General features: G+C 59.0%; 2 protein-coding genes across 7 annotated transcripts; one reads left to right on the top strand and one right to left on the bottom strand.

Moving 5' to 3' along the window:
- Nucleotides 1–3,378: 3,378 nt before the first annotated feature.
- PHOX2A (paired like homeobox 2A) lies at nt 3,379–7,984 on the top strand. 3 transcript variants are annotated; one of them, XM_055422674.2, is made up of 3 exons: nt 3,379–3,745; nt 5,926–6,113; nt 7,035–7,984. In XM_055422674.2, exons 1-3 carry the CDS (start codon nt 3,529–3,531, stop codon nt 7,482–7,484), a joined length of 855 nt encoding a protein of 284 aa, XP_055278649.1. In that variant the 5' UTR covers nt 3,379–3,528; the 3' UTR covers nt 7,485–7,984. The 3 variants fall into 3 exon arrangements, with proteins under 3 accessions (XP_055278649.1, XP_088699620.1, XP_088699621.1); XM_088843494.1 differs by having other exon boundaries at nt 5,926–6,117; nt 6,985–7,984; XM_088843495.1 differs by having other exon boundaries at nt 5,926–6,120; nt 7,018–7,984.
- Nucleotides 7,985–8,107: 123 nt separating this feature from the next.
- INPPL1 (inositol polyphosphate phosphatase like 1) lies at nt 8,108–23,445 on the bottom strand. 4 transcript variants are annotated; one of them, XM_055423596.2, is made up of 29 exons: nt 23,111–23,445; nt 21,690–22,091; nt 18,921–18,984; nt 18,679–18,829; nt 18,335–18,455; nt 17,971–18,111; nt 17,632–17,725; nt 17,435–17,524; nt 17,175–17,273; nt 16,912–17,062; nt 16,715–16,821; nt 16,292–16,394; nt 16,013–16,209; nt 15,617–15,734; nt 14,952–15,048; nt 14,518–14,656; nt 14,303–14,402; nt 14,115–14,203; nt 13,799–13,880; nt 13,577–13,666; nt 12,899–13,012; nt 12,673–12,761; nt 12,179–12,266; nt 11,931–12,086; nt 11,609–11,687; nt 11,377–11,517; nt 9,406–10,078; nt 9,014–9,147; nt 8,108–8,908 (listed from the first exon to the last, which is right to left on the bottom strand). In XM_055423596.2, the coding sequence occupies exons 2-29, from the start codon at nt 21,884–21,886 to the stop codon at nt 8,818–8,820; spliced, it is 3,795 nt and encodes a 1,264-aa protein (XP_055279571.1). In that variant the 5' UTR covers nt 21,887–22,091; nt 23,111–23,445; the 3' UTR covers nt 8,108–8,817. The 4 variants fall into 4 exon arrangements, with proteins under 4 accessions (XP_055279571.1, XP_055279569.1, XP_055279570.1 ...); XM_055423594.2 differs by lacking the exon at nt 23,111–23,445 and adding an exon at nt 22,904–23,057; XM_055423595.2 differs by lacking the exon at nt 23,111–23,445 and adding an exon at nt 22,768–22,887.
- Between the last annotated feature and the right edge of the window lie 32 nt (nt 23,446–23,477).

Genomic DNA, 23,477 nt, shown 5'->3' with positions numbered 1-23,477 from the left:
GGGTTGCTGGGACAATGTTTCATGTCAGAGCATTTTTATTTCCCCAAGAGCGCACACATCTGAGGGAGGAGGGTTTCAGTTAGAATGAGCGTCCACATCAGATCACAACCATTAGCCTCTCTGTTTTGAGGCCCTTGCAGAGCCCAGCCCATTCTACCTGTCTCCTCCTTTTATGCCGAGTTCTCAGGAAGCCCTCGTGGGTGTCCCCACATCTCACACACACGCAGCCTGGCCTCCAAAGTCGCCCCACCTACACCATCTGAAACACCTGAACCCAACAGACAGGGTTCAAAGCATTTTCTTGGGCTTCACCTCAGTGTCAGTGCCAGTCTCAGCATAAACGGCTCCTTGCAGAGGCAAGAGTCCTGAGTCCAGCTCCAGAGTCCTGAGTCGGGAGAAGGGCAGCTTCTGCCCAGCTGAGCCAGCAACAGGCACATTACCACAAAACTTCCAATCACCACAGCCATCTGTCTGATTCTCTGTAAAGGTGTCAAGCACTTACGGATTATATTGGTCAGAGCTCTTGGCTGTGTCAGAAGCCCAACTTAAATCAGTTTAGAGGGAAAAAGGAACTTAATGGCTCCATGACCAAAGTATAGACATGACAGGGATGGATCATGGAAACGGAGACGGAACCAGGGCCTCGCATCCCTGCTGGTCCCTGCATACAAGCCTCAGTTGCCCCTTTGCTTCCACTTTGTCCTTGTGGAAGGGATATGGCCCCTTGAAAATTCCTCAGATGAGGAAGGACTTTTTCCCAGGCAGAAGGCTGGCCCAGAGGGAGGGAGTTTCCTGTCCTTGGGGAGTGAGGGGATGAAGAAGGAAGAGTGATCCCTTTTCAAAGAGTGGGGAGTGGGAGTTCAGGATGGGATTCCTTCCCTGGACACAAGGCGGGATTCCCCAACACAAAGAGTTCAGCCTCGCCTTCATGAATCATTCAACAAACAGGTATGGGAAGACCTCCGATAGTACCGTGATGTGCTAGCCACTGTGGGAGGGAGGGCTCCAGAGACAGTGATCAACATGAGGACACAGCTCTGCCCTACACCTTGCACTTTACTGCAAATAAAGAGAAGGAGGTACTGTGGGACACCCAACCTAGTCTAGGGGTATCAGGGAAGGCTTCCAGGAAGCAGTGACATCTCAGTGAGACCAAATGACAAACAAGTGTCTCCCAGGTTTCGGCTTTTTTTTTTTTTTTTGGTGAGGGTAAGGGACCGGGAGAGGAATGTGGTGAAGAGGAGACTGGAATGAACATTCCAACCAGAGACAACTCTGAGCAAAAGATCAATGTGTGAGGGCTGCAAAGAAAACCACGGTGAAGGGGAAGCAGGCTGGAGCACTGGCATGGAGGACCTTGTGCGCCAGAGTGAGAGCTTGGATTTGATCCTGAGGACAGTGGAGAGCCATGGGAGTTCTAAGGAAGAGAGCAGTGGCACTGTCTGATTTCCGATTCTGAGATCCTTTGGTTCCCTGGGTCAAGGTGCACCTCCCACATGGGTAGAGAACATTCTGAGTCAGTTTTAGTTTAGACCTCCTAAAAAGTAATTAGAGAAAACACCTCAAGCCCCCTACAAGCAGTAGTTACAGAAATGGGGGATAGTTATGAAACAAAGAATGAGTGGCGGGGGAAGTGGATGACCTGAGGGTGGGCATGCTCCCCACCGTGTAACTAAGCTAGGGGGGAGGGAACTAGGGAGCCCTTCTCTCATTCCCCTAGGACTCTGGCTGGTACCGAAGGGTTGCCTTCTTGCTGGGTCTCCACTTCTTCATCGGCAGGATCTGCCAACACTGGGTGCAGGAGGCTAGGGGCTGGGTGAGGAAGCTGCCAGATCCTCCTCAGGTGAGCTGCAGGAGTTGAAGAGTTCTCTCTTCTGTTCTCCTGGAAAGGATTCTGTATCCTGTGGCCCCACAGTGTGGAGGCCAAAGACTAAGTCTTTGGAGCACACTGTGGCCAGGTCCAGACTGAATCTAGGTGGTTTTCCTGAAAAAGAAAAAGGCCTCTGGAGGAGGGGGTAGAAGCTGAGAGTGAAGGGGTTGTTTGGTTACTGCTTGGTCTTGACCTTCAACACACACACACACACACACACGTATCCACATACACACATACTCTGTGCTCAGGGTGCTGGGAACCAGAGGTTCAACCCCGCAGCAATGGGGGGAGGGACTGAGCTATGGAACCTGGGGGAGGGGAGAGGCAGGCTGGGCCTTGAAGGAGCAGGGCAGGGCTTCGTGGCCTTCAGGACAAGTCAGGATAGAGGCAGCCCTCCCCCTCAGTAGCTTCAGGTGGCGCCTTCACAGCAATCCTTCCGCCTGCCAGGCGCTCCAGCTGGTGGGTCTCAGCTCTCCAAAGGCTCTTTCTCTCCGCCCCTTAGCTTCTGTTCCTCCGCTGTGTCAGTCCCTGGCCTTGTTTCACTAAGACTCACCCTCTGTGTGTCTGTCCCACTATCAAGGCCCTGTTTTGTCTCATCTCTCTCTTGATCTCCATTGCAATCCTTGTTTCCGACTACAATCCGGTGCCTCGTCCATGTGGCTTCTGTCTCCACGCCTGCCGCTCTCGCTTTCTCCATCCCCTCTGTCTCTCCGTTATCTTTGTCTCCTCTGTCTCCCTGCCTTGTCCCCACCTCCATCCTCACCTTCCTCTTGTACACGTTTCACCTTGGTCGCCTCCTCTGTTCCTGTCTCCCTTCTGCTTCTCCCGCCCCCCCCTCCCCCGCAGTCTAGCTCTCTCCTCCATGCCCCATCCTCATCTGTGAACCCTTATCTCTTATCCTTTCTCCATCTTTCCCCATCGCTGTTTCTGTCCTTTTCTCTCCCCGTCTCCGACTCTGTCTCCTCTCTTCATCCACATCCTCTGTCCCCATCCCAGGTCCCATCCCTTTCTCGTTCTTGTCGCCATTCGCCCTCCTGAGCCGCCTCCGTGGTCCCCTCCGGGATAGGACCTCGATGGGGGCGGGGCCGAGGGACTGAATCAGAATAACTCGGTTAACTGGACGAATTGAATTAACTTCTTCACACGAGCGCCTCCAGGCCTGTTTCCCCTCCCTTCTGCGGGGCCGCAGGTGGGGAGGCCAGGGAGAGGGGTCGGGACCCTACGGCCTGGCACGATGCGTAGACTGAAGGTCTGGTCCGGACTGGGGCGGGATGGGGACTCTAGGGATGGGGCCCCGGGCAGCCTGCCCTGCATCTCCCGAGCCCTAAGAAGGCTGCGGCGACCCTTTGGGTGGGGGGGTCTGGGAGACTGGGGGCGGGGTCTTGGCCGTCCAGGCCCCGCCCCGACGAGCTCGCCCCGCCCCGCCCCCTCCGCGGGGTCCTGCGCGTTAAAAGGCGCGCGGGCCGGGCTGGGCTGCACTTGCGTTGCACCAAAGCGGAGCGCGGCCGCGACGGGGCGGGCGGTCTCGCGGGCGCTCAGAACTGGCCTCGGGTCCTCAGCGCCTGGCGCTCCAAACCCCATCTTGACCCCAACCCGGCCTGGGACCCAGACTCCGACCCGGCCAGGCCCGGCCCCCGCCCCCGCCCCCCGGGCCGATGGACTACTCCTACCTCAATTCGTACGACTCGTGCGTGGCGGCCATGGAGGCGTCCGCCTACGGCGACTTCGGCGCCTGCAGCCAGCCCGGCGGCTTCCAGTACAGTCCCCTGCGACCCGCCTTCCCCGCGGCTGGGCCTCCCTGCCCCGCGCTCGGCTCCTCCAACTGCGCGCTTGGCGCTCTACGGGACCATCAGCCTGCGCCCTACTCGGCAGGTGAGCCCAGCCCTGGTCCAACCCTTCCTGCAAATCCTACGGCACCCCCGGCCCCTGCTCACTGGGCAAGTGGTTGCGACGGTCCCCCACAGCCGCCACAGTCTCTGCCCTAGCCAGATCCTCCAACTTCCCGCGGGACCTACAGCCTCCCGAGTAAGACGAGGTTCCCTAGGCAGAGTTGAGCCCCACCCTCTCATCCTTCCTGTTCCTCTTTCTTGCTGCTGTATCCCTGTCCTGTGCTCTTCAGGTCAAGGAAATAAATAGATCCCCGGTCTGGCCCCAGACTCTTCACCAGGCCCTCCCTTGCCCACATGCAACAATTGACCAGCAAACCTCTCCATACCCTGTATCCTTGGAAGATTGCTCCCGGCTCAGGCCAATCAGACCGCCCATCCTTATCATCACCACCCCACTTCATGCCCGGCCCCAGCATGGGCCCGGGCGGCAGATGAACTGCCCAGCTGGGAGCATTCCTAGAGCTCCAGCACCATAAAGCCCCTACTGCCTGGTTTCCAACCCATCCTACCTGTGCCCAAACCCTCTTGCACCACTGCAACCCATTCTGTGGCCAGAAGAAAAGGATGCTAAGGTCATTAAGCCACTTTCATTTCCCCATTCCCCTGGAGATTTCCCCAGCTAGAGTACGGCAGAACCCAGAAGCAGCCCCATGAGATGCCCAAGCCTTCTTCATCCAAGTCTCTAACTGAACCTTCAACCTCATGAAGGCTCTTAACCACCCTCATCTCTCCAGTTACAGTCCAAGTTGCCCCACCCAATCTCATTTCCTTCCTTCCTGGGACCACGGGACTCAAGTAGAAGATTGGGACCTGTGTGATGGGGAGGGATAGTGAGAGAGACCCGAGCTTGGAGAAATGAGAACCAGGGAGAAACTGGAGTCAAACTGGAACAGGGATAGGGAGATTGGGTACTCGGGGTCATATGCACATGGGGACTGTGGAGACAGAAACAGAAAATGGGGAGATGGGCCCCAGAAAGATGGAAGTCTGAGATGAGGAAGATGGGACAAATACACAAAGATTGAGCAGAGATGGAAAGATCGGAGTCCCTGGGAGAAATGGGGACCCAGGGTTGGGGAGATGAAATAAATACCAGATGATGTGGACAGGAATTATGGGAGATGGGGACCGGGGAAGACTGAAAACAGATGAGGAAGATGGGTTTAGGCATGGGGTGTTGGAGACAGGATTAGGGGAGATAGAGAACTAGGGAGATATGACAAAGATAAGGGTAATGGAGGTCTCTGGAGAAAGGGGAGACCTAAACAGGGGCTGGAGACAAGAATGGGGAGGTGGTGTCAGAAATGCTGTCTGTGGAGCAATGGGAAGGGGAAGGGGTAGATGGGAGACTGGACAGAAAGGGTGACGGGTCGGCTTGGGGCTGGCTTTTGGAGGATTTGGTAGACAGAGGTGCCTGGGAGGAAGAAGAAGGGCAAAGAGGAGATGAAGGAAGCTGGGAGGGGAGAAATAACCCTTCACAATGGGCACAAAGAGAAGAATGGTCCAGAAGGGGAAAGTTGCCGATCGATGAGGATGGAGAGGGCTGAGGAAGAGGAGAGGGGGACACCTGGAGGAGAATGGGATGTGAAATGGGGCTGCGGAAATGAGGCCTGGGGAGAAGGAGGATGCAGGGTGAAGATGGCCAGATTTTTAAATGTCAGAGAGGCCGTGGCAGGGCTGAAGGTAGACCTAGGCAGGAGAGGCTCAGTCACCCAGCTGCAGTCCATGAGACTGGTTATTGGAGAGAAAGGATGTTGGTGAGACCTCACAGACAGCCCAGGCTAGGAAGGATAGAACAGGATCAGAAGTCAGGTCGACTGAGGGAGAGACACGCTGAGGGTCGCAGGGGTGGGCAGACTGGTGAGAGGTGGAAGGAACACTGCGGAGGGCAACGACAGGTCAAGAGTCTTGACCAGAGGATCAGATTTTGGTTCCCTCGCTGCAGTTTTTGGGTCCCAGGTCTCCCCGCGCCCTGTCCTCCTTCATCCCTGCCGGCTCTATCCAGTGGTAGAGAAGCGATCTAGAGATTGAGAGGGCCAAGCCCAGGGGCCAGGTCAGGGGCAGGGGACCCTAAGCGATCCCTCAGGCGCAGAACACAGCGGGCTGGGCTCGTATCCTCACTTCCCCACCCTGTTGATTCCCCCCTCCCACACACATCTGTAGTGCCCTACAAGTTCTTCCCGGAGCCGTCGGGCCTGCACGAGAAGCGCAAGCAGCGGCGCATCCGCACCACGTTCACCAGCGCGCAGCTGAAGGAGCTGGAACGCGTCTTCGCCGAGACTCACTACCCCGACATTTACACGCGCGAGGAGCTGGCCCTCAAGATCGACCTCACGGAGGCTCGCGTGCAGGTGTGTTTTCGCGGATGTGTGCAGGGAGCCTTAGCGAGCGGGGCGGGAAGTTAGTGTCTGACACCTGGGGGTCCGCGGGACAGAGGGGCCTCACTCGGGTAGCCGGCGGGTGCAGCCTGCTGGCAGAGAGCTAGGGCCAGGGGCCAGGGCGCAGGCTGGCGGTGACAGGGCAGGAGAGCACCGGCAGCCCCCGGGAGGCAGGCGGCGGGCAGACGGGGCCTGAGGCCTTCGGAAGAACGGAGCTATTCAGCGTCACGATTTCCCCTCAGTCTCTCGGGTAAGGCTGAGCACGGCAGAGTGATGCTTGTGAAGCCAGGATGGGGGACGAATGGGCAGAGGGTCAACTCCAGGTGGCCTCGGGGCCAAACGAGGCCGAACAGGGGAAAGCCTGTCAGCGCCTCCAGGCCCCCTCTTCAGCTCTGCAGCTGTGAAACCTCTGAGCCTGGAACGCCCGGGGTTCAGGGTAGGCGCAGGAGCTGGGTCGGAACAGACTTTTGTCGATCTTATAAATCTGAGTACAGATGTTCAGCTGGAGTGCATTTACTGAAGACCCTGAACAAAAGGTTTCCCAAGTGCCCTAACCCGCTCTCCACAGCCCCGGGCTTCTTGTAGGGAGGAACTGGGGCAAAGGCTTTGGGAGACGAGGAGAGCGAAGACCGAGTCCGGTCCAAGAGAGAACACCGGGAGGCGGCGGGGTCCGCGGGTGGGCAGATCCCAAGGGGAAGACGCCGAGGACCCCGGGGAAGGGGCCAGTGGAGCAGGGGAGTGTGGCGAGAGATGAGGAGGGCAACGAGCAGTGGTGGAGGGCCGAGGGGCCAAGACTCGGGAGACTGGTTGGTAGTAATCGGGACCCGTCCCCTTCCGGACGGAGGTCTCACTGGCGCCTGGCGGCCCCGGGCTGACCGGTCCCTGTGCCCGCAGGTCTGGTTCCAGAACCGCCGGGCCAAGTTCCGCAAACAGGAACGTGCGGCCAGCGCCAAGGGTGCGGCGGGCGCGGCGGGAGCCAAAAAGGGTGAGGCGCGCTGCTCGTCCGAGGACGACGACTCCAAGGAGTCCACGTGCAGCCCCACGCCCGACAGCACCGCGTCGCTGCCGCCGCCGCCTGCGCCTGGCCTGGCCAGCCCGCGCCTGAGTCCCAGCCCGCTGCCCGCCGCCCTGGGCTCCGGGCCGGGACCTGGGCCGGGGCCACAGCAGCTCAAGGGCCCGTTGTGGGCCGGCGTGGCGGGCGGTGGGGGCGGCGGGCCAGGCGCGGGCGCGGCGGAGCTGCTTAAGGCCTGGCAGCCGGCGGAACCGGGGCCCGGGCCCTTCTCGGGGGTTCTGTCCTCCTTCCACCGGAAGCCCGGCCCCGCCCTGAAGACCAATCTCTTCTAGCCGCTGGCTTCCAGAGGCTCCGGTCCTGCCTACCCCTGCCCCACCAGGGCCTGACAGCCCCTCCCCATCCCAGGTCTGCCTGATGGCCCCACTCCCACCGTGTCTGACCCCTCCGTGTGCCCTCCCCAGCTTCGGAGACCAAGCCAGGGCTGCTCGCTCTTCACCCACCCCCACCGTGGGGCGGTACTTTTCACTGGGATGCCCTCCAGGAGAGCTCAGAGCCCCCGCTTCTAGCCTGGCTCTCTTTGAAAAGGGGATCAAACAATGCCTGCCCCAACAGTGCCCAAAGGTGAATCCTCAAATGGGAACAGCCCGGCTTCCTCCCCTGCCTCTGCAGCTGGCTGGGTCTCCCCTCAGCTTGGTGACCAGCCTGCTGCCCCAGCCCTTGGGCCCACCCACACTGACCCCACCCGTACAAACGCTGGTCATCATTAATGAGCGGCGCAGAGGGTCCCACCGCCGTTTTGTCCCTCACTCCTTCCCACCCATCCTCAGCCGGGAGGCCCTGAGATGAGTAGAGCTGCCAGGGCGTCGGGACAGAGGGGCTTCCAGTCTTTTTTGTTGTTGTTGCTGTTCTTTTCTTTGAAAAACTTGTAATTTATTGAGGTGAGTTTTGCTCAATCCAAATAAAACTTAATTTATTGACATCACACTGGAACCCTTCGGTACCCATGAAGGGGATAGGCTGCCTGCAAGAGCCCAGTTCCCCTTATGACCAGCAGGGAACCCCCAGCTGCCACACAGCTGCAGCGCAGGTGGTACAGACCAGGAGACAAAACTAAGCAGACTGGCGCTTTGTGGCCAAGATTCTTTGCCCCCACCCAAACCAGCCCCAATAACATTAAAGTGCCCGCCCTCCCTAAACCCATACAGAAAAGCTTAAATAAACCCCAGCCCGGTTCTCGGGCTATTCCTTCATTTCCGGACGGACGGACACCCCTGAGCGGGGGTTGGGAGAGGCCCCAGCTGAGCTCCTCCACCAGTGGTTCAGGCTGGGTGGAGGGCAGCAGGAACAACGGTGAAAGTGGGGACCCAAGACGTACCCATATGGACCCCATGGCCCCCCCTGGGGCTGGAGGAGTGGCCCAGAAAGGGAGGACAGCACCAGAATAACCGAGGTCCTCGGTAACCATGGCAACTGACCCCCGCAGCCCTGGCTCTAAAAGGTGAGGGGTAGATGTCCTAATTAGGACAATGATTAGGCAAATGATTGGGCACTGGGGAACACAGGTCCCCAATAAATAGACCCCTTATAACTTCAACTCCAGGGCTCTGGCTGGGCCTTCAAGGGTGGGTTTGGCGCTCAGTTCGCAGCTTCAAAATGCCACCGCGGTCACTTGCTGAGCTGCAGGGTGTCCAGAAGGAGGCGCTTGTGAGCCGGGTCCTGCACCCCAGCTTCCTCCAGGTCTTCTTCAGTGATGTCGCTGTAAGAGTAAGAGATGCTGGGAGAAGGGCCAGGTGGTCCAGAGAGCCCCTAGCTCCGCCCCCAAGGCCAGCCCCACCCCATCCACTTCCAGCCCCGCCCCCACCTGAGAAACTCCAGGTCGTCCCAGCCATTGTGCACCAGTCCCTCCTCATAGCGTTCCAAGCCGATGGCCCTCAGCCAGGCTCCCATGCCTGCCTCACCCAGCCCGCCAGCCCGCCCGACCTGCGGGCACGGAGCCTGAGGGAATAGAGCAGGTTAGAGGGAGCACTGAAGGGACCTGCACACACAGAAGGACCTGCAGACTGCCATATTCTGCCCCGTGCTCTGGGGTGGGGAGAGAGGCAGAGCAAGGGGCTGACTCCTGCGACCTTCAGCTCCCCAGTGCCCAGCTCAGGGCAGAGGGGACACCATGAGTGCCGAATGGTGAAGTGAAAGGATGCCCCATCACTGGGCATGCGCACACTGCAGGCGCACAGCCAGCCCTGGCACACACACCTCTTCTGCCAGGTCCTCCTGGATGCTCTCTCGGATGCGAGGTGGAGGGAAGCTGAGAGGCCGGCCGTAGTCCGAGGGCAGCCCCCGGGGTGGCTGTAGCTCCAGGGGGCCTGGCAGGAGCATGGAGCGGCCAGGCCCAGCAGGAGCATAGTCCACCTCACTCAGTGTCTTGGCCATCTGTAGCACTGAGCAGGAGCGATCATCCCCACTGGCTACCTCCCCCAGGAAAGTGCTGGTGGGCGAGGGGCCTGGTGGGAGTGGGGGTCTTGGATGGGCCTTGGGAGGTGGTGGGCCACGAGCCTCACCCCCACTGCGGCCCCGGATCACTGGCCCTGGCAGAGGATCCAGACTAGGGGGCAGGAAGATGGCTGAATCCGGCAGTGGTGGTGGTGGAAAGTCTGGAGGGGGCAGTGTGCCCCCAGAGTCCTCATCTGATGAGCTCCCCTCTCCTGCACGAGGAGGCCGGTGGCGCCCAAGCTGTGGGGCAGGCACTGTGATGGCCACTTTGTTCTTGGTGGCAGGTGGGACAGGAGCCCTGGCAGGTGAGGGTGGCTCCGGGGGCAGCAGCTGGTGTGGCACCCCTTCAAGGACGTAGTAGGCAGGGTTATTGAAGCTGTTCTTTGGTGGGGGGGCCACCACCCCTTCCGGCTCTGGAGCCCCCTCTGGCTTCAACCTGGGTTTGAGAGCAGAATAAAATCAGGGCCCAGAATCAAGGGGAGAAGGGCCGTGGGTGCAGTGGGAGGAGCACTGCGTGGGGTGTCAGGAGATGCAAGCCCCCACCCCTAGACTTGCACGTGACCGTGGGCATGTCACTTTCCCTCTCTGCCCCTGTGTGTCCTCACCTCCAAAACTGGGGAGACAACTGGTAACCCCCAATCTTCCTTGCCTCAGTCTCCGACCTTTTTTTATTTTGAAACTGTAAAAGCTATAAAATGGGTGAAAACAGAGGCCAGAAGGCAGGGCAATAAAAGCCTTCAATGAGAATGACCAGCCAGATGTGGAAAGCCCTGGAGGCATCTGAGGCCAGTCTACTGAGGAATCTTACTCAAGGATTCAAGTTAGTTTTACTCAAGGCTGAAGATAAAACCAAGGCGACGGATAAAAGCTGAAGATGACTGAAAATGCACCAGGAGTTTTTATTTATGTTCAAATGACAACTGGATATAATTAAAAAGCAAGCCTCACTTTCCCAAAGTATGATCCGAAGAGCACTATACTTGACCTTGACCCTTAAACAACATGGGCTTGAACTACACGGGTCCAACTCTGCAGATTTTTTTTTCACTACGGTGGTACTGCACGATACATAAGCCACATCTGTTGCATCCATGTGGAACCTCAGATACACAGGAACTGGGGATCCAGAGGGATGACTATGAGTTATACACCCCTAACCGCTGCCATGTTCAAGGGTCAACTGTAGTTCCCCAGGATATTAATAGTTATTGCATGGAAAAGTTTCCTGGCCCATTAAGTTTGGGAAACTATATTCAACACAGCTGAAAAAGGATTTCCTTCCTGTCCACAAGCTCAGAGCTTTTGCTGATACTATTGTGCACTGGGAATATCTAAGAAAAGAATCTAGCAACAACCATTTCCCAAACTCATTTGACAACAGACCGGTTTCCAGTGGGGCATCTTGTAGGACAGTGTTCTATAGAACACCCCAGGGAAATCTGTGCTCAGACACAGGCCTTCTCCAAACAGAAGGCTCAAGTTAAGTGTCTAAGGGAGCTGTTGCAGAAACCATTTCTAAGTCTATTTTTTAAGACAGAAGTGAGAGGAGAGGCTGACTGTGCTCCCTTTGACTCAGAGAGCCACACCTTCAGGAGGCCTGGCTGGCCAGTGGCCACGGGCATAAGGCCCCACAGAGATCCAAGCAGTAGATGATCCCCAGGCCAACCCCGAGAGCCACGCACAGTGATGGATCAAGATGGATAAAGGATGGGAATGACAGTTTCCTTCTCTCACCTGGGAGTCAAGGGCTCCTCTCGGGGAGCAGCTCGGGGTGGGGCTGGGGGCCTCCCAGTTGGTGGTGGCTTCTCTGGTTCTTCAAATAACTTGGACAGTGGGCAGGAGGCCTCTGTGGAGGCTGGCTTGCGGCTCCCTGACCTGTCAGGGAGCACAGCGGAAGGAGATGAAGCAGGGGCTGGCCACAGTCCCCAGGCACCCCTTCATGTGACCCCACAGAGCCCCATCTCACCGGGGATCCTGGCTGCCTCGGGACACAGAGGGGGCTTTGCTCTTTGCTCCTGCCTCATCCTTATCAATGCTGATCCACTCTGGGAGAGGAAGGGAAAGGAGACTTAGAAGGGACCTGGGGTCCTGCACTTCACAGACACCCACGGGCTAGCTAGCCCCTTCCCAGCTACTCCCCAAGGCAGGCCCACCACCCAGACCTGGCTGTACAACTGCCAAATGTTCCAGGGATTCCAATGCCCGCCCCGCAGCCCTGGTCCTCCTCTCCTAGACCTGCCCGCACCACCCCATTGTATGCCCCACACCCCTCCCAATGGAGCCCCCACCATAGAGTCGCTCACGGGTGCCCAGGCGCTCTGTGGGCACCCGCACCTTCATGGAGCCACGGATGTTGCCTGTCTCCTCGCCGCGGTGGGACAGGAAGGTCAGGAACTGCTGGGCTGTGCTGCCAATCATTGACTTGAGCGCCACCACACACTCCCCTGAAGGGCAGATGGAGCAGACCAGCAAATTGCCAAGTGTTCCCAGGGCCCTGCCCGGCTTCCTGTGACCCTCGGCCTCCCTCCACCCTCACCATAGGATTCGTAGCCATCCATGGACTTGACTGTGAGCAGGAGGTGCTGATCTTGCAGGTACTCGATGTCAGCCAGAATGGGGTTAAGCTGGGAGCAGAGAGGCCCAGTGAGGAATAAAGTACCCCCACACCCCACTTCCTGCCGTGACTGTGGATCATCCCACCCTCAAGCTTGTGCATGCTCACTCCCGTCCACCTGAAGGAAAGATTCCCATGGGCCTTTCAGAGCACTCAAGAGCCCTGTGACTAATTAATTTTCTGCATCAACAACGGCCAACACAGCATCTGACGTTTAGTGAAGCCCTGAGAAGTATTTATGGAACGAATGAATGAACTGCAACCTGGTCTCCAACCCCCCCTCCCCCCGCAAATAAAGCACATGCCTTCGTTCTCACTCGTGCCCACTCCACACACAAGCCCATGCCGTGGGCTCTTCCCACCCTCCCAGGCAGGCTCCAGGTGGCGCTTGGCTGCACTTCCCTCTGTGCCCTCACCGTGGGCAGCTGGCGTGAGGACCACTGCACCTTGAGGAAGTTGATGTTGTCACTGCTCTGGGCATCATTTTCAAAGCTCTTCTTATACTCTGGTGGGGGTAGAGGACATCCAACTGAGTGTCACCTCTCAGCTTCCCCTCCCCCTAACTAGGGGGCTGCCCACTCTGGGCACCTCAGGCCTCCCATCCCCCATGGCCCACACCCAGCCCTGGGCCCCGCCTCAGACCCTCCAGACAGGTAGAGTAGAACTCGATGAAGAACTTGGTGCGGCTGGCCGTCTTCACAATGGCCTCAATGCTCTCAAACTCGATGTAGGCCTGGTCTGAGGTCTTTGAGAGCCCTGAGGAGCAAAGGAAGGAACGCAGACAGGAGGGCTGAGAGGGTGGCAGAAGGAACAGGACAGAGACTGAGCACTGGGGCAGGAAATCTGGAGTCCTAGCAGAGCAGGAGGGAAGGCCAGGAGGGGTCTCCTCCATCCCAGGCAGCCCAGGGAGACCCCAAAGCCTGGACCTGGGACTGGGACAGACAGACAACCCAAGAATGAGAGACCATCTGAGAAGGGGCCGGGAACCAGAGTGCCTGCAGGATATGCCCGCCAACAATCCATCATGCCACTAGGCACATGGGTACACAAGGAGCCCCAGGCAGGCAGAAACATGTACATGATTACCTTCATACACACACACCTGCTCACGGGCATATACCTCCCACGATGACTCAGGAACACAGACACCTTTACACATCACATATTCAGACACATTCCTGCACATGCATGTATGTGCCCGCCCCTACACACCCACCCACACACACACTCAGATATATTCAAAGCGATGCACACCCCCCAGGCTAGCACCTGCACCCACCCAGATGGATGCCGCACCCACAGCACAGCCAGAATAGCCACCTTTCTTGGAGATGAACTGAGAGGTAACTCCAACCTCAAACGTCCCAAACACGGGGGAATGGTCGCTGGTGACGATGTCATCCGTGCAACCTGGGGGAGGGGAGTCGGAATGGGGACTCAGGGGAAAGCTCCTTATACTCTGCTCTCGATTCCCAAAGCCAAGGCAGAGTCAGGTCAGGGACCACCCAGGATCGCCCATCACCCTGTCCAGGAGGCTCTGACCATAAGAATTGCAGATGATGTGGGTCTCGGGATAGGATTTCCAGAGAATCCGGTCACACCATGAAGGCACGTTGGTCCGGACCTGGGGCAGGGGATGGCAGCGTGGTCAGGGGTCAGCTGGGGGTTGCTCAGCTGAGGCCCATGCCCCTACCACAATGGGTCTGACATCCACCTCCAACACCCAGGATCACCCCCGAGGCCTCAAGGGGCCATAGAGGCTGGAAAGGTAAGTGCAGAGGCTTGACCCCCACACACACTCTTGATTCACCACAGTCCTGGGGGGTCTTCCTGGGCCTAACACATTCTTCTCACTCACCCCAGTTGGCTTCTGCTTGTGCCAGGCATACGTGTCCCGGGAACCCCGCTCATAGCGGTAAGTGGGTGGGAAGGAGATCTCCTCCTCACCTAGGAAAGGCAGGGATGGATAGGTCAGGGCCCTGAAGACCTGGGGATACCACAAGGACCCTGGCCCTCAGGGACCACTGCTACTGCGCCCACACTCACTGAATCGAAGGAAGACCTTGTGCTTTTCCCGCTCCAAGTTGAGCTGGTCCACCCTGAGCAGGGGCTCAAACTCCTTCCTACTGATGTAGTTCAGGATCTCCTAAGGGGATAGAGGACATAAAAGCTGGGGCCTTGCCCTCTTAAGCCAGAGGTGAGCGCCCACCTGGGCCCCAGCCCAGCCTCCCTACCTGCCACCCACCGGGTCCTGCTCACACCTGTATATCCATGTCTAGGCGGTAGTTGAGGTCCCCGAACCAGAAAAGGTGAGTGAACCGCAGAGATATGTCAAAGGCACTGAGCTGCCGATCGCCCAGCGTGAGTAGCCGCAGGATGTCCAGGTAGTTCTGGTTCCGCCTATGGTGGGGGTAGGGGGAGCTCAAGGGTCAGATGTCAGGGACAGACATGGAGATAAGAAGTCTCGGGCTGGAGTTGGGGACAGGGCAGGGATCAGGGTCCCTGGGGACAGAGGGAGGAACTGGGGACAAAGTCAAAATCAGGGACAGACAGAGGGGTCCTGAGTTGAGATAAGGAAGGAGGCCTTGGGGGACAGGGATGTAGGAGGGTTGTGGACTAGAATACGGGAGAGGGAATAGGTCTCAGGGGAATAGAGGATAAGGCTAAAGAGATGACTGGGGAGGCACCCCCTCACCGGGCAGTCTTCTCATTTCCCGAGGTGAGGTGACAATTCACAAAGCCAAATGAGGTACCATTGAACATGAAGGAGACACCCACGGCCCCCTTGTTTCCTGTCAGGGCAACAAGAGAATGCCTGGGTCATCCTCAGTGGGCTCCCAACTTTACCCCCACCCACTGAAGCAGCAGTGAAAGACCCTCCCGACTCCCCCACGTGCCATAAGGCAGGCAGTTCCCTGCACACACAACCACGCCTTCTCTGAGGTCCACACCGGGCACCTGCAGCCCCAGCTGGATGGTCTGAGTCTGTCTGCATGTGAGAGCAGAGAACCTGGAGATCACAGGGACCCCGGTGGTAAAGGGGCAAGGCTTTGCAGATTCTGAGCACAATCTATCCTGAGGCAGCACTGGACTGCAAACAGGGAGGCCTGGGCACTATGCTGGTGCCGGGCTCTATCACATACTAGCCTGTACAACCTTGGACAGGTCACTTGACCACTCTGGGCTCAAGTTTTATCATCTATGAAATGGAGATAACCCATGCCTCCTGGTGGGGCTGGAAGAGATTTAGAATATGAACATGATTTGCAAAGTTCAAAGAGTTCTATAGATAAGAGAAGACTGGACCCTGGCTGGAAAGGAAGCAGGAGTGGACAGAGGGACCCCACCCTCTTTCCTCACCCAGGGTGTTGGCAATGCCGGTCTTCACACTGGATGTACTGACATGGCTGATGCGGTTTTCGTGCTCTGGTTTGACCAGCACAGCCACCTTGATGTTCCACAGTGACTGCATGGCAATCTGGGGAGAGGGTGCAGGGTCACCCCTGCTCCAGGCTGGGCCACTGTCCCCATCTCCCTCACCCTCACCCTGCCCAGCCCACACTATAGACGGTTCTGGAAATCACAAGGTAAGAAGGCCTGCCACACCTTTTCCTGGGGACCAGAAAGAGTGGCCTTCTCACAGCATAAAGGACTACGGGTAGACTTCCTAAAGGATATACCCAGGGCCCAGAGGGAAGCTGTGGGGAGCCAGCCAGTGTGTGGGGAGAGGGGCTGGACAAGACAACATCCCCTCACCGGGCGGTAATCCAAATCCGTGAGCTCCTTGAGGCCCCCGCGGAGCAGGTCCAGCCACTCGCGGTCGCCCACTGAGTTCTCCTGGGTCCCAAAAACATAGATGTCATGGGGTATGGTAACCGTGACCTCATCCAGGGTCTTCCCCAGACCCTTCGATGTGAACCAAGATGTCACATTTTTCGGAGGCGGCACACTTCCTGGAGGTGGAGGGGACGGGGCAGTCAGGCCCCTGCCTGGGGCCCTTCCTCTCTCCCACCCTAGTCCCTCTGCGGGCCTGACCCATATTCCAGGTGCCTATGAAGATGGAGATCATGTCGGGCTCATCCTGCTTGGAGTGCTTGTTCTTCATGAGCTGCAGGAGCTGGCAGAAGGCCTCACGCTTCTGCGGGGGACAGCGGTCAGTCAGGCACAGGTGGGCAGCCAGGAAACCCCCTTCCATGGGCCTACCCTGCTAGGTGGCCTGTCCCTCAAAGACAGGGACACACCTTTGGCTAACCACCACACACCCACTTCTCAAGCATACAGCAAGTGCTCACTAAATGTTCAATGAATGATTATCAGCCCACCCTCAGGCCACCCAGTCTCAGCACACATACTCTCCACCCCATCATAACCGCCTGCCCCATGGGGGATGACATCTCTTTCCTCCCATCTGGCAGGGATCCCTGCAGCCCCCGGTGGCCAGGCCCATGCGCTGCTCACCCGGGCGCTGACGAAGATGAAGTCCTTGCGCTGTGTCCGGTCCTTCTCCTTCTCAAACACGACGCCCAGCTTGTTCTGGACCCGCTGGGACTTTATAAGCTGGCGGACTAGGGGATGGAGAATGGGTCACACCAGCCCGTGCCCACAGACCCAGGGGGCCCACCCTGCTGCCCACCCTGGGCTGGGCCCTGGCTCACTGCGGTCATGCGTGAAGGTTGTCCAGTCCTCCTGTGAGTCCCGCTGTCTCCGCAGCAGCACCAGCCGCCCACCCTCCACGTCCACACTCAGCGTGAACTTCTGTGACTTCCCGATCTTGGTCAGGTCACCCAGGGTCACATCCAGCTTCACCTGCAGGCCAGGAAGTAGGGGTGCTGCTGAAAAGACCTGGGGAGCAGGTAACACCCTCTTCACCTCCACCCACTCTCTGCCCTGGAATGTCCCCCCACACCCCGCTATGTACCTCAAAGGCCTGCACGGGGATGGTCTTGGCCTTACGTGTGGATGGCTGCAGTGGGGCTGGGGGAGCTGTGGAACTCATGTCCTGTAGGGCCTTCAGGGCCTGGAGGGGGCAAGGGCAGGGCCAGGTCAGGAGTCCTGCTGAGGGCAGGGCAGGGAGGGGCACCGCTGATGTTGGTGTCAGTGCTGAACTATAGATTCAGGGTTCAGATAAGGACAGGCAAGTGGCCAGGTGAGGGGGTGAGAGGTCAGGAGTCAGGGCACCTTCTTCTGGATGCCGGACAGGAAGTCCTTTAGCACTGACAGCTTCAGCACCAGGCTCTCTAATTCCTGCTCCCCGGTCTGTGGTGGGTTCTGCAGGGAGAACGAATGAGGTTTGTCCATGAGACCACCTAGCAGGAGGCCCCCTGCCCAGTCCCAGAACACAAACCCACTGCCCAGAGGTTTCTCCACAGTCCCACCTGCTGCTGCAAAAGGCGGGTCACCATGGGTGAGCTCTGCTGGTCAAACACCTTGGACAGGATCTCCAGACCTGACAGGACCTTGTCCACCTCACTATGGAGACACTAGGTCAGAACTCCCCACTCTGACCCAGGTACAGGGAAAATGGGCTGAGTGTGCAGGAGTTTCAGCTGCCACCATGAGGATACAAGGGTTCAAGTGAGGAAAAGTCAGGGGGCAACAGCAGGCTCTCTGTACTGAGCCAGAGGTCAAAGGTCAGGGCATCTGTGTAACAAGGGAGCGGGAGAGGACAGGTACGAGGGAAAGGTGTAGCGCATGGCGTTGGGTGCCCCAGGTACCTGTGCAGCCTCCGGCATGAGGTGGCGAGGGTGCGGGTGAGGTGTGGCAGGTTGCTGGCTCCGCCCCGCACGGCCTCCAGGTCCAGCCCGTAGCTACCTTTCAGGTACTCATGCGAGACAGTGCTCAGCCCATTGGGAGCACTTGGGGGAGGGATTAAGAGGTCAGTAGAGGCCCCGCTGACTCTGTCCTAGCACCCTCGCCCCATCCCTAGAGGAGATGGTACAAGTGGCAATGAGAGTGCCACAGACCAGGGTGTCTGCCTCCTGGGGGTCGGGGAGGGGGTGCCTTAAAGGTCTTCCCACCTTTGTTGAGGTTCTCAGAGAAGACAAGGACTGCCTCCTCAGAAGGGTTGGGGGGTCTCACCTCTCAGCAGCTGGAGTTGTGGGGGTCTCAGGGGCTGGTGGGGGGCTGCTGGGCCCCAGGGGGGCAGAAATGCTGGTAGAGCCAGAGCGCGGGGGCAGTGGGGGCTTCTCGTCCTCCCCATCTGTGGACAGGGAACAGGAGGCAGCGGTATGAGCCTCCTGCTCTCCGTGAAGTGGGGGGTGGGTACCATGGCTGTCAGGGACGTCCATGGAAGGGAATAAACGGCCCAGGCACCAGGAAGAGTGTCAGGGGGCTTCGGAGGATGCAGGTTGAGAAGATGGGGTGGGAAGTCATAGGGGATGTCCGGTGAGGGGCGGGGAAGGTACATGGCACCCAGGCAGCACCTGAGGCATCACGGTCGTCCGGCGGGTCCGGCTCTCGCTCCCGCTCCACGGGCAGCAGCAGGGCACACACCAGGCCCTGGTTGGGCTGGGCATAAAGGCTGATGAGCTCCCCCAGGGTCTGGAAGCGTCGCACCGGCACGCCCTGCGATGTCTGCAGGCCGGCGAGAGTGGGAGAAGGCTCAGTCACCAGGTCCCCAGCCTCAGGCTAGAGTCAAGCACAGGGTCAGGGCCCAAGCTCCTACCTGCACAGCCAGGAAATCTTCTCCGTCAGGCAGAATTCGGTACGTGTGCACATGCTTCTGATACCTGACGGCAAAGCAGGGGGTCCAAATCTGTCTCCCCCAGGTGACATCTAAGTCCCAAGCCATCCCTTCCTCCTGCCAACCAGCGGGCTCAGCCCCCAGGGCCCCTTGGCTAGGTTTCCCTGAAACTGTTCACCCAGGCTGCACAGGGTTAATGATGGGGCCTGTCCACTCTATCCTGCTGGTGCTAAGCAAAGCAGGAATGACTGGACCCCACCCCAGACCTACATATGCTCCACACCCACTGCAAGGCCGGGGAAGCAACAGGCAGCTCTTTTGTGGCTTCTGCAGCTGTCTAAACAGACCCTCTGGGCTGCGGTACTAGTCTGGGCCCCCCGCCAGAGTAAGAGTCCTCAGAAGCCTAGGCAACTCGTCTGCGTACATGGGTGATGTGCTATCACACGTGTGTCTGCTGCCTGTGTTTACACTGGTTGTATGGTTCTGCTGGAGTCAGGTGTGTCTGGAGCAGTCTCGCTGAGGGGATGTAGGGATACCACCCTAGGGTTTTCCTTCCCTTTCCTCAGACAACAGGAAATTGGGAGAACACATGGGGGCCCCCTATGGGGGACCTGGGCCTCTAGGAGCCCCAAGCTGAGGAGGGGCACGAGGGGTGCTGACAGATGGCAGCAACAGCTGAGCAGGTGACAGCTGAGCCTAGCCTGAATGGTACAGCCTGCACTCGGTGGGGGCGGAGGATCCCTCTACAGCCACGCCTCCAGGCAGGCTTGCCCAAAAGTCACCTGGACGGTGTGTTGGGCAGGAGGTGGGTATTGGCACTAGAGAGGATCAAACGCCTACTTGAGGAGACCCTATACCCTGGCACAGGGCCACCCTCTCCTCTCAGGTAAACTCTCCTTTTGGGGACTCTCCTGACCACTGGGCACAAACTGTGTGGGTATCTGTGTGTGACTGGGTGTGTTGGTTTGTGGACTGTGGGTCTGTGTTTATAACAATAATAGCATCCCATTAACTGCGTCCTGTCTCTGGGACAAGCCAGGTACTCAATGTCCTACAGACATGATCTCATTTGATCCTCACACTTTAAGGAAGATATTATCATCCCCATTCTCCAGAAAAGGAAACTGAGGCTCAAAGAAGAAAAGAGATCTGCCTAAGGCCACAAAGGAAGAGGCCAAGCTAGCATTTGGAGTCAGGACCTGTATCCTGGCCTGCTTGTTGGATTGCCTGTGACTACAGGGGCAGGAGTGTGTCTTTGTTTCCCCTGTACACATAGGTGTCACGTACAGGTAAGCAAGTATGTTTCTGATCACCTACCTCTAGGTTCCTGAGATGCATGGAGTAACCAGAGTCAGCTGGCAAAGCTGAAGCCCCCACACACAGACAGACCCCCGCCCCACCCAGCCCCTCCCTGGCAATGGAGCCAGAATTTTTCCCTCCTGGGACAATAATGTTCCTCGTCCAGACACAGGCCCAGCTGTCCCCCTCCCACTCAACAGCTGACCTAGCACCTGCCTCCCTCCCCTCCCTAATTAGGGGGTATGCCTCACAGGGGGCTGGTATGCAGGACTCTTAAGATATTCATCTGCCCAGGCTGTCCCTCGTCAGTCTCCCCTCTTGGGCCTCAGATGTGGGACATAAGCTGAAACTTAAGGGACATAAGCCCCTTCCTCTTCAGGTCCACTGCCTAGGCCAGGGTTTCTCAACCTCAGCACCACTAACATCATGGACCACATTCTTCTGTTGTGAGGGACGGTGCTGTGTGCTGTCCAACAGCATCCCTGGCTTTTGCACACTAGAAGCAGGTAGCATGATCCCAGTTGTGACAATCAAAAATATCTCTGCCAACTGTCCCAAGGGGTAAAATCAACCCCAACTGAAAACCCCTGGCCTAGGCCAGTGTACCCCCAAAGATGTGAGAAGAACAAGGGGAAGAGACACAAGGATAGGGGCTTGGGAGGGCTCACCGGGCTGAGCAACATAACTAGAGCTAAATAAAGCAGCGTCACAGCTTCCCACTCACTACCTCCCACTCCAGAGGCCTACAGGAGCCCACCCAGTGGCTAATCTGGGGGGCGGGGGGGGGCCTGCAACTCAGGAAGATTCCAAAACCAAAAGTGCAAACCCACCCATCACTGCCACACATGGCTGATGGGTAGAAGCACAAAACCAGGCCCACTCGGAGAGCTGCTAAGTCTAGCCCCACACTCAGCAGCCACAGCTCAGGCCTAGGGCAGCCACATCCCAGAGTTAGAGCACACACACTCACTCACTGATTCATGAAATAATGACATGGCCCCATACAGCCTCCCCTCCCCTTCTCCTGCACCCTACCCTGCCCCCAGACCCAGTCATGCGTATCCAGGCAGGCCCCAGTCTCAGTCCTGGGATTCAGAAAGTCCCCCTAAGGAAGCTGCTGGGCATCCCTCGACACAGGCCATCAGTTCCTCTGGCCCCGGCTCCTAGTCAGATACCCTCCTCATGCCTGCCTGGAGGATGCCTGATCCGGTCTACCAGAGACTCCTTGCATTTTCCCCAATTACAGCCACCCTAGGCAGCAGGACCCCACATACTCTGCCCCCAGACACACAGCAGGAAGGAAGTGCTCCCTGCATCCTTCTTAGTCCGGCAGAAAGCCAAGGTCCTCACTCTGGGGGGCGCTGGCGTCCCACCGTCCCAGGCCCTACCCCCACAACACTCAAGGAAGCCCGGGCCGTGCCCCCGCCCGCTCGGAGCCCCGGCCCCACTCACAGGACGCAGAGAGCAAAGGCTCCCGCCACGCTCTCGCTGTCTCGGACCAGGAAGCTGCCATCGCGGCCTGCCCGGGCCAGCAGCTCCTCGGCGGCGGCGCGGCTCAGGTCGCGGTGGTACCAGGCGGGGGCCGGGCTGCCCAAAGCGGCCCCCGTCCCGGCGCCCCCCGGGCCCGGCGCCCCGCACGCGGAGGCCATGGCCCGCGCAGGGCTCAGCGCCGCCCGCGCCCACCGCCCCGCGCCATCCGCCCCGGGACGCTCGGGGCTGAGGCTGTGACCGGGCCAGAGGCCCGGGGCTAAGGATCCGCCGGAGAAGCCGACCCGGAGATCGGAGCTCCGCGCTCCGCCGCGCTTGCCGCCGGGTTTGCCGCGCAGCCGACGCCGCCAGCAGCGCCGGCCTCAACTTGAAGAGAAAGAAAAGTTTGTTCAGAGGCGGCGGGGGAGGGGCAGGCGCGGAGCGCCGTGCCGGGCGGCCGGCCCCCACCCCCACCGCTCGGCCCGAAGCCCGGCCCGCCCCTGCCCCCCTCCTCCTCCCCATGGGGAAGTTGCCCTCTGCATCCCGCAGGACCCAGGACCCCCCAAATCCCGGGGCCTCTCAAACCCCACATGATCCTGCCCCGCCATCACCAGAGGAGATCCAGCTCTTAACCCCCGCATCGAAGCCCAAGCCCCCCCATCCTGCGCCCGACACTTCGGGATCCCGACCCCTTCCTTCTACACTGGCAATTATACGACCCCCCAACTCCCATAAACGTTGGATCCCACCCTCAAATCCTTTCCATTCGGACTCCCTACAGACTCGTAGGCTCGAGTTACCAAAATCTGCAAAGGATCCCATGATGAACCTCCTGCCGTCCCCTCTCCCCATCACCCTCAACTCCCTTGAAATAGCCCCCTCTTAGACATGAACCCCCAAACTCTACTGGGTCCAAATCCCGTGGGGGGGGGTAAATCCCTCACAACCCCCCAGAAGAGCTCCAGTGTCCTCGAATCCCCAAGCACCGTCCCTGGCAGCCCCTCTCAGCCCAGGCAGAGCCCTTCCCCCTCTCGGCCAAGTTCCCTGGCACCATCCCCCATACCCGCAGGCCCCGGCCTTGAGGGGTTCAGCAGTCAAGAGAGCAGGCCTCCCTTTGCCCACACAGAAGAAAGTTCCCTCAGCGCCCCCGGGCTCCCGACCTCTCCCTAGAGCCTCGGCTGCCGCACTCAGACTCCCACCTCCTGGGCTGCTCCGAAGCCCCCTTCCCAGGGGAAGCGGCCCTGGACTCTCAGCGGCCACTTAAGATGGCCATCCTCGGCCGCCGCACCCCCCTCGCCTTCCGCCCCGCCCGCCGCTCCGCCCTCGCGGCTCTCCGCGGAGCCGGGGGTAGCACCCGCGCGCCCCGCCTCGCCGGAGCCCAGCGCCTTGATCCCAGAGCTGCTGACCGGCCGATTGACCTCTGGCAGGTCGCGGGCGCCTCTCCGAGCCTCGCCTTCCGGCTCTGTAAAATGGGGATAACGTTTTGAGGGCAGAGTCCACGGGACTGTGCTTGTAAAGCTCTCGGCACGGGGCCCGGCATCCAGTGGGCGCTCCCGAAAGGCGGCTATTTTTATTATTAATTAAGGAGTAACGAAGGTGACAGCTGTGTAAACTGTAAAGCGCGGCGGCGGAACGAACGGGTATTATTAGCACCCGCCCCCGCCCCAGCTACTCCCTCCAAGTCAACAAACTTGAGCCTTTGTGGGCGGGACGCGGAGCCAGGAGCTCCCTAGACCGGGTTCGCTCCGTCGTCCCCTGGCCTCTTCCCCTCCC

This window comes from Moschus berezovskii, chromosome 14 (genome assembly GCF_049115385.1).
Source record: "Moschus berezovskii isolate FMDL1 chromosome 14, NW_MosBer_1.0, whole genome shotgun sequence".
NCBI classification, from domain to species: domain Eukaryota; kingdom Metazoa; phylum Chordata; class Mammalia; order Artiodactyla; family Moschidae; genus Moschus; species Moschus berezovskii.
Note: the sequence above shows the minus strand (reverse complement) of the source record. Positions and strands in the feature narration are given on the sequence as shown.